A 10789-nucleotide genomic window follows, 5' to 3' on the forward strand; every position below is an offset into this window, starting at 1 on the left:
TCAGATAGATAACTCTCCACCAAACAGACAGCTAATAACTTGTGCCACTGCTGAAAGTACATACCAAGCTTTTGAATAAAACTTCCATCTCTACAAGTAATAACATGAACCTCACCAGTTTATGATGTAATCAGCATTAGACTATACCCTCCACAAATAGGAGAATGACACATCCTCCTTGCACAATTCTAACCTTAAGCACTTAGTGTATACCAGAAACTCATTCTTGACTCAAACACAACAAAACAGAAAGTTAGAATCTACATTGAGAAAATAGTGGAAGGACCAGTGTAGGGAAGTAAATAAAAAAGATAAGCTCCTTTCTGAGAACGTAGCAACAGAAAGAAAATATTTATTGACTATCCACTGAGGTGAGGATGAGTCGATCATATCCATCTCAAGCAAGGAAAGTTAACATTTTCCTAAACTGAAAATGTATTTCAAATAATACATCAGCTGATACTATAGCTATTTCTTCAGGGTTTCCACTCTTTGTCCATCTATGCATTGAAAATGCTTGCTCCAGTCTTTTATACCCCACTTAAATGCCCTTGGCAAATTTTAATTTCCAAACTTCTCCACCAACTTCAATGTGACCTCTATCTAGGTACTGTAGCACCTCATTTAGATAATTTAATCACTTTTTCGAGACATAAACTGGCTTTTAGTGGAGAGGTAGGGAGGGAGAGTGTCAGCAGATTTAACTATTATTGGAAATACATTTTCAGTTTAGGAAAATGTTAACTTCTAAAACAAACTTACCTCTACTGATGCTATAGCTAGAATCCCACATTGAGTAGTAGATAGAGGGAACAGTGAAGGCATAAACCACACAAAAATCGTCTGTAAAGAACAGGAGTGCATCAAGATAAAGTTGATACAAGAGTGGGGGAACTGCACTACATCCAGAACAGGTATGCTCTTCAACAGGAACTCAGTTCCTGTATCAAAGATGGAATAGAATATGAGTAATTGTCAGTATAGGCCAGCCTCAACCAGATAGCTGAAGTTCCAAAACTCAGGGTTGGAATTAAGGAGTGGTAGTACCTATATCCCACATTGGTGGCTACGCTATTGGACCGCAATGTTATATATATATATACTTTTGATTGGATCCCAACCTGTAACCATAGAGTAATGGGTTTTGCACTACCAGATTCATGATGAGAAAGTAAGCAGCACTGAAGTGGACAAACTTTCTCCTCTACATGAAGAAGTCCAAAAAAGCAACACTCCAGGTTTGGAATGACGGGATCATGCTGAAGAATACAAAAGGAGAGTAGACATGATAGTACTGGGATTCAAAAACCTTTCAATATTTGAGATACCAAAAAATAGTGGATAAGGATTCCTTATATGAAGCCACCATAGATGAAGCAAACATCTGGATGGAGAATGTCTGATCGAGGTTGTCTCAATAGAGACTGCTAAAGTGGAAAAGGTAAAGGTGGATATTCCTGCACATACCAAAGAAGTGGAAACCAAGTTTGAGTTGTTCCATATGGTCCAACCAAGAGAACACGACAGGAGGTGGAACGAACCATAGTCAGAACCCCAGGGCAATAGCCAAATCATGGGAAAGGCATACATATGTAAATCTATTCAGTTCTTACTAAACGTATCTGCTACCAACCCTTGAGGATGAGGTATCGGAAACCAAACTGCAGTTGAGAATTCAAATGTGTCACAAAGGCATAGATCATTGGATACCTGAAGAGAGAGCATCCATTCCATCAGAATAATCAGATTGGGTCAAGACAAGTGATTTGCTAATAAATTCATCACTCCTGGAACATGACATGCTAAAAGACTGATACGATGGGAATGAGCCCAGTAGAGAAGATCAAAGGTACAAAAACAAAGGTCTTGAGAATGTGTGTCTCCTTGACAAGAACTCTGATACTACAGTTAACTGACAGAAAGTATCATGACAATTTTTTTCCTTCAAGAGAGATAGACCTTGAACCATTGCCCAGTGTATTGCAAGGAGTTCGAGAATATTGATATGAATGGTAGACTCGTCTTCCGTCCAAATACCCTAGAACTCCTGATCTAGAAGATAAGCTCCCCATCCCTGAAGAGATGGATCTCAGAACAAGGTGGTGAAATGTGTACCCCAAGAGTGGCGTTGTTCTGATACAACCACCATTCACAATCTACAATGGTGCTCCTGAGTCATGAGACAGGATAATCCAAAGGATTGGAATACATGATTGACTGGTCATGCTGTGACCACTGATGGGACTCATATGAAGTTGACCTAAGGAAAGAGAGGCTTGAGAGATGCCCACATCCCCAAAAGAAAAATAATCATTCATGCAGTAGGAGAAGGAGACATAAATAAAAGCCTGATGGCTCTTTCAATGGCTTGATGCTCATTTGGGATTGGTTGAGCATGACTTAAGTAAGTATTGGAAAATACACTCAGATGGACGAGATATTGCATCTGTGACAGAATAGATTTCTCCAGTCTGATAAGGAAGCCTACTTTTATGGCTGCTGAAAAGAGAATCTGAAAATATTGTTCTGCTAATTGTTGGGTTAGTGTCAGAAGGAGCGAGTCATCCATATAATGATGTGTGCATAGCCCCAAGGAATGCAGGTGACGAGAAAAGACTCAAACAACTCTGCAGAAGACATAAGGTGCAAAAAAATCTGAGAAACTTCCAGGAAGATTCATATAAGCATTGATAACATCAAACTTAGACATCCAGAGCCCTAGTGCAAAGAGCCATCATTGGTTTGAGAAAAGATGTCATCGTAAAGCGAGAAGGATCGAAAAATTGGTTGAGTCGAGACAGACTGATAATGGGATGCCAACCTCCTGACTTCTTGGGTACAAAGAATAAATGGGAATAAAATCCCAGAAGAATGGGATTGATCCTCTCTATTTCACTTTTGACTAACAACTCTCTGATGGCCTGGGAACAAAGATCCACTAGCCATGGATCTGTTGGAGGTGAAAAGGTAACAGGATGTGTAGATCATGTAAATTAAATAACCAAACCTGAAGCCAGAACATGACATACCCATAGACCCTTGGTCAAAGAACTCTGGATGTCCAGAAAGTGAGGTAATTGTGCTCCCACTGTTCATCTGCCCACAGAATAGTCGACGAAGTTATTAGTCTGCCTGAGCTAAAGACCCTCGAAAATACGGATATACTCTATTATGTGAACCAACAGACCTGAGAACCAAAGGAAGAGTTCGGGAAACACTACTGGCCAACACTACCAATTAATGCCAGAAGGGTGAGAAGCCAACAACGATAAAGAAGAATGTAAATAAGCTGTAAAAATTATTGATTCTAACGTCTCAGAAACTCCGGCAAACAACATGAGACAGAGTAAAATGAGATTCCAGTAGTTTCCTGAGGGCAGAAGATGGAAAAAAAACATTTTATAAAAAATTTTTCCACCAAAAAAATTTCAACAACAAACCAGCCAGGAAACCAGGGAAGGAACTGAAGAAGACAATCTAATTGAGGAAGACATCAGCAAAATCCCCAACTCATCCTCAAATTGATGAAGGGAATGGTGATAAGCTTCAGACAAAAGTTAGATTGAAGATAAATACCTCAGGACAGTCGTGAGAGTAAGAAGAATCTGAGAAAACTGTGAACTGTTTAAAGTGATCACAGATTCCAATCTAAACCCCCACAGGTCCAAAAGGGGTCAATCCATTGAGAATCTAAACATACCTCCTCCTGGTGGTAATAAGCCAAAGTATGTTTTTCCAATAAATTTGAGAGACAAGGCATAGCTATCTTATTGTGAAACTGAGCAGCAAATCTTCCAGCATGATCAACAATATTAAGAGATGGAACATTAGAACATGTAGTTATGCACAAAGCTACACAATGGGCTATCTGTGCTCTGCCCACCACGGGTATCGAAACCCGGATTCTAGCGTTGTAAGTCCACAGACATACCGCTGTGCCACTGGGGGGCGTAAGAGATGGAGAAATACACATGTCAACACTTGCCATCTATTCTGCCAACAAAGCAGTAGAGTCAAATGCAATGGGAAAGACCTTGCAAACCTGAGTAACCAAATGAAAAAAAGGGGCAGGAAGTGGCTGGTCAATGTGTTCCTCTGTCAAGGCCAACCTTGTAGAAGAAGGAGCCTGAAAAAACGAGTCTAAATTTTCCCTAACTTGTCTCAGATCTTTTGCAAAAGCCACCTCAGAACTCTCAGTCTCCATGTAGCAACAGATCATATCGTGGACAGCTTTGACTGAGAGTGACTCCTCACCTGGCTGTTGACAAACATCAGACAGCAGAGATGGAAGAGAAGAGGTGTGGTAGGTCTCCATAGTAGAAACATTAACTCAAAGTCGTAACATAAACTGAGAATAATCACAACACTCCGGCTTATTGAAACCTGTGCCAAATTCTTTATCGAGAAAAAGTGATTACATTATCTGAATGAGGTGCTTATGCACATTACCTAGATTGAGGGTGCATTGAAGTTGGTGGTGAATTTTGCAAATTAGAATTTGCCAAGTGAATTCGAGTGGGGTATAGAAGATTGGAGCAAGCACTTTCCATGCTTAGATGGGCAAAGAGTGGAAACCCTGGAGATATAGCTATAGTGTCAGTGGCGTGACTAGGGCAGTAAGTCAAGCCATACAATAAGTGGCTATTCAATAATTAAATTACTTAGAATTAAAAATGTTATTAGTAACTAGCTGCAACCTGCAAACATATGCAGCGGTTTTTATGCTCTTCAGTTGAATTATTTCTTATTAGTTTTGAACAAACTACACATGCATATTTTAGACCTAAATAAGTTGAGAAAGACTGTAGAAATTGTATTTAGTGTAATGTTAATTTTGTTTATGAAATTAAATGTGGGTTAAGTGTTGTTTGTGGGAAATTCTTTGCAAATAAAAAAACTAAAGTTGGAATCAAAGCCAGTCATCATGTTATGACAATGGCATTGTGCCATCGTGTAGCATACTTATTGCATTAAAAAGTGTGACTAAGCAAAAAAATAGGTATGGTGATTTTGAATAGAAAATCCAGAATGTAATCCAGACTCTTCAAACAAAGGCTTTTCTAATGATATGAGATGTGTAGCACATGATTGAGGAATTTGTGTTAAAAGTTCTGAACAGAGACAAATGCAAGTACAGTTACGACAGCGGAAGTCACGTGACACTGGTGACACGTAATGAATTTCTAGAAGGATTATGACTGTTCCTGGCAACTCTAGTGTTTGTCAGAGGCCCTATATTTTAGTAAATAAGCCCGGCAAATAAAGCGGAGAGATTATTGCAGGTAGAGAGATATAGAGACAGATAATTGAGTCAAGTGAGCGGTAGCGACCGTAAGTAATGTGCATGAATCGTTGTGAATTATAGCATGTGTTGAATTTAAAGTGACCGTGGAAATTCTGTATATTGCAAAGTTGTATTGAGAAAGAATAAACTAGTTTTATTTAAGAAAGGACTTGTATCGCTGAAGTTCCTCGGGAAGAATTTATACCGGCAATTAACAAACGACAGAGATGTAACATAACATTTTCACATGATACTGACTGGTTTTCTTCATTAAACACGTTTACACAACCATATTATTTACGTCACCAGAACATTGTTGCGTTTGTTGCATTCCAACCGGCCTGATGAGCTCTATATTGAGCGAAACGCGTTGTCTCCAATGGATATTTGAGGACATAGTATGGTTGATATACAATTATACACTATTATTCCTCTAGTAAAACCTCATGGGACTGAATAAAGAATGTAGCGTTAAAATTATAATAGGCCTGCTAGCAATATACGACAAGTATAGTTAAAAGGAAATGCTTCTACTTGTTTCAGATGGCGCTTGTATGTTAGTGGGAATATGGCGTCTGGCAAGAGTAGTAATAGTGGTAATCCAAGCAATCCAAAAGATGCCCAAGTCATGGCAGCAATTTTAAAAGACATGGGGATAATAGAATATGAACCACGAGTTATAAATCAAATGCTTGAATTTACTTATAGTAAGTTTTTTCTTCAAAAACTACTGTAATACGTAATAACGTAGCCGAAATATTGGACTGGTTCAATGGTTAGGTTAGGATCATAAACTGTCGCTGTCAGACAAATTTATTTTCAGGTCCTGTATTATGTTCGCTGAGCTTAATAAATTTTTGTTATTGACTTGACAGAAGACTGTAACAAATCTTATGATTCGTATGACAAACTCCTCTGACCAGCACTGAGACTAAGAGTACTGCTAAGAAAGCTATTAGTATTACTATTAGTAATACTAATATAATATTTTTATGCTAACTTCGAAAGAAACTTATTTTGATACAAAAGATAGTCATAATATTAGTCTAGTTGTTTACATTGCACAGATATTTAACTAATATTTTATTGCACATTAACTTTAAGTTTGACTACACTGTGTTGAACACAAGTAATAAAAAATAATGCAAACATTAAGTATGATGTAGAAATGGCAATGCTAAAAAATAAAGAAGCAAGGTAAAGATTAGTACACAAAACCATACAAGAATCCCTACATAAGTAGCCAGTAAATACTGAGTTGATCTTATATTTTACAAGCATATGGTTGTTAATATTAGCCACTGTAAGACTATAGCATTATTCACTTTCAATACTTTTATTCAAACCTGAATTTACATAACTGACAGGAATTCAACATTTTGTTGTAGATCAAAGTTATTCTTGGAAAGATTTGGCTACTTATGTAGGGATTTTTGTATGGTTTTGTGTGTTCATTCCTACCTTGTTACTGTACTTTTTGACATTGCCATCCCAACATCTAACTTAATTTTTGCAATTTTATTTTATTACTTGTTTCCACTCTTTGTTTTTTAAACAATTTCATTGAAGTATGTTAATAAGTGAACATTTGTTTTATAATTCAAAGGTAATATATAATGTTAATATCATATCACTTTTGTCAGTTTCTTCATTGCATTTGTAGAATGATCTCAGATATTGATATTATACCATACAATTGGCTGCAGTAGATTATTAATCATCACTGGTTATAATCCTGACTTTTTGGGACTTAATGTTGGGGAACCTATAATAAAGAAAGAATAAATGAAAAATGTATAGCTGTATCATCTCTATATTCATGTTTGCATTTTTTATGGGACTGCCATCCCTACATCATTTTACATTTACAAAATATTTTTTATTACTTGTTTTGTGATGTTTCTGCTCCTTACTGAAAGCTAGTGTATTTTATGAATGTGTGTAAACAGTTTTTATATTATGTGTATTGATTTTTTCACTCCTTCACTTCATACATAAAGACTGATTGTATAGTGTACAAAGAATTGAGTATTCTGTATGTTACAGTCATCTAATGTTCATCTGTTATTGGCTGGTAATTCCTGTTTAACCCTGTACTTAAGATTTCTATAGAAACACCATATTTATGTAATAAAGCTAGCTTTAAGGGGTAATAACATTGTTTACACTAGAATTATGTTTGTTTTCATTATCTTATATTAAGCACTACCATGCTTAGTGATAGTCTGTTCCCAAGTATTCTTAAAATGCTTTTCTATTATACTAAAGCCATTGTGAAAACCACACATTTTTTTACTATAGTGGAAGAAGAAAAAAGAAAGATGAACACTGATTCTTTTGCTAGTTCCCAGTTCTCCACTTTAGCAACACTTTTCAATGGTATTGGGAGTCACACAAGGCGTAAAACACTCGATAATGGCAATAAGGTGCTCAGATAAGGCTATAACTCAAGCTTAGCAGTTATCTGTAAGCATTATAGAGTAATAGATTGAGTGTGCCTACCATTTTTTCTTGGCTCAACCCTACATATCAAGCACTACCATGCTTATGGATGAAAATGAGTAAGTAACATTAAGTAATTATGTATAATAATAAAAGGGCATGTCTGTGTGTGTGTGACTGACATAATTTCAAGAGGAAAGAACGTAGAAATTTGAAATTTTGCACACATACTAAGTAGACCCTGAGGGTGTGCACCTAGTTATTATTACTTATCCATGCATGTGCGCAACTTTTTATGAGGCAAGGTAGGAAAAAAACCACATAGGAAAGAATATGTGACTGCCATATCTCCAAGAGGAAAGATTCTAGAAATCTGAACTTTTGCATACATACTAAGTGGACCTGATGGTATTGATCTGGGTATTACTAATTATCTACATGCATGCGCGTGCACATCTTTTTGTGCAAAAAACTACATAGAAAAAGAAATATGTCTGCAATGGAATGTTAGTGTTTTAATAAACTATTATGAGCTGTTATAGTGTTTTTCTTTAATGATTATAGGATGTTATAGTAGTTTTTTAACTATTATAGGATATTATACAGTAGTTTTTACTATTATGGGATGCTATAGATTGGTTTTAACTATTATAGGATGCTATAAAGTGTTTAACTATTATGGGATGTTTGTTACAAATAAAAACACGTCTTTTAACCTATAACACTCATTGGAACATTTTCAATCTGATACACAGGCTTGTTTTAACCTGTAACACTCACTTAAGAGCTTACAATTAGTATGTTGCTCAGTTAGCCTGCTAACAGTCCTAGGAACAGGATCAAAGGCTTTGAAATAATAATAAAAAAAAGGCTTGTTGTGTGGTAAGTTTTTATTTGTAGGTGTTTTAATTATTATGGGATGTTATAGTAGTTTTTAAAACTATTATGGGATGTTATACAGCAGTTTTAACTATTATGGGATGCTATATATTGGTTTTAACTATTATGGGATGCTATATATTGGTTTTAACTGTCATAGGATGTTATAGATTGTTTAGCTATTATGGGATGTTAGAGTTGCTTTTGAACTATTATGGGATGTTATAGTGGTTTTTAACTATTACTAGCACTTAGCCTGTCAAAAATGATGTGGCAAATACTGCCACCCCCACCTCATAGTTATACCCTAACCTCACATTTTATAGCTAACTAAAATAGATACATTTTGCAAAATCAAACTTGACCAACAAAGAGGCAGAAAAAAGGATGTTATACTGTCGTAAACACTTTTTTGGTAATGATCAACAATATATATCGTCACTTAGCAACAAAACTATTATGGGATGTTATAGAATGTTTTTACCTATTGGTTGTTATGCATTAGTTTGTAATTGTTATAGGGTAGTTTTAACTATTATGGGATGTTATAGAATGGTTTTTAACTACTATGGGATGTTATACTGTCAAGAATGCTTTCACACACTTTTTTTGGTAATGACCAACAGTACATATTATTGCGTAGCAACAAAACTATTATGGGATGTTATAAGACTGTTTTAACTATTACAGGTTGTTATAGGATAGTTTTAACTATTATGGGACAAGCGTATAGCCAGTCATAAATGAGGGGGCAAGTACTACCACCCCCACCCTATAGTATACCCTTCTACCCTAACCTTACATTTAATAAGCTAACTGAAATAAATAAATTTTGTGAAATCAAGCTTGACCAACAAAGAGGTAGACAAGTGCAGTTGAGGCAGTCAAACATCAGTAAATTCTTTTTTTAATGAGGCAAGCTAGCAAAAAATCAAATAGGAAAGAAGTGGTTCCTTATATAACAACTTCTAATATATAGAAAAGCTAGTGTGGTTTGGAAACAAGGCATTCTAACAATGGCTTTTATGTCATGTTGCTCAGCAACAAAAGTATATAGGTTATATTTTTATGCTAAAATGGGTTTGGAATACACATACTGACATAGACATCTAGAGTATGTCAACCCAATAACACGAGCAAAATCTGATAGAGGTAGATAGACACTCACATGCATGGTGTGCACCTGGGTGTTATTAATTAATTACATGTGTGCATGTATGCATGTGCATCTTTTTGTGATGTAAGCAAGCAAAAAAAAACACACAGAAAAGAATATGTGGCCATCATAGTTCCAAGAGCAAAGAACCTAGAAACCTGAAATTTTGCACCCATACTAAGTGGACCCTGAGGGTATGTACCTGGGCATTATTACTTATCTACGTGTGTGCACACATGCACGTGTGCTTCTTTTTATGGGGAAAACCACATAGGAAAGAAATGTGACCAACATAGCTCTAAGTGGAAAGAACCTAGAAATCTGAAATTTTGCATTCATACTAAGCGGATCCTTAGAGTCTGCACCTGGATATTATTACTTATGCGCACATCTTTTTAATGAGGCAAGCTAGGTTCCATATATTACAAGTTATAGATATAAATCTAAGACAGACACGTACCTTTTTAATGAGGCAATGTAGCAAAAAAACCACATAGAAATGAACTGGTTCCATTTATAACAACTAATATATATATATATAGAAAAGCCAATGCATTCCTACAGTGGCATTTATATCATGTTGCTTAGCAATAAAAGTATAACCTAATATTGGTACATTTAAGTGTTTTACACTCACAAAAAAAAAAACCTATCATTCGTATTGTATTTTGGTACTTGTGTATAAAGTTAAAATAAATATTCAACGTTAAAGCTTGTACACAATTAAAAACATTTTATTTAGAGCTATCTATTTCCTTCAAAAAGTTGACGATTCTACATGTTTCGACGTTGCAACGTCATCCTCAGGAGTGAATTACAAGACAATGTTAAAGTACTTATAACTTGTTAGTAGGTCATGTAACCTGTATGCTATTTTACATAAATTCATGCTAAACCATTCAAAGGAGATCAATCCACATTCTTGCAGAAATGTTCGCCATACCTTCATCTCTATTTAATACTACATGATATTTTTATGTTTTATTATTTCTAAGGATTCATGAATATTATTACCTATTATACTTTTT

The 10789-nt window shown here is 35.6% G+C and overlaps 1 protein-coding gene across 1 annotated transcript in view; it reads left to right on the plus strand.

Annotated features, from left to right (window-relative positions):
* The first annotated feature begins 5851 nt into the window (after nucleotides 1-5851).
* LOC106474800 (transcription initiation factor TFIID subunit 9-like) overlaps nucleotides 5852-10789 on the plus strand; it is a 21193-nt gene continuing 16255 nt past the window's right edge. Inside the window, exon 1 of the mRNA XM_013935489.2 lies at nucleotides 5852-5991. Within this exon, the coding sequence (XP_013790943.1) occupies nucleotides 5853-5991 (139 nt within the window). The 5' untranslated portion in view covers nucleotide 5852. The remainder of the gene's footprint in view (nucleotides 5992-10789) is intronic.

This window comes from Limulus polyphemus, unplaced genomic scaffold (assembly GCF_000517525.1).
Source record: "Limulus polyphemus unplaced genomic scaffold, Limulus_polyphemus-2.1.2 Scaffold7699, whole genome shotgun sequence".
Classification (NCBI taxonomy): Eukaryota; Metazoa; Arthropoda; class Merostomata; order Xiphosura; family Limulidae; genus Limulus; species Limulus polyphemus.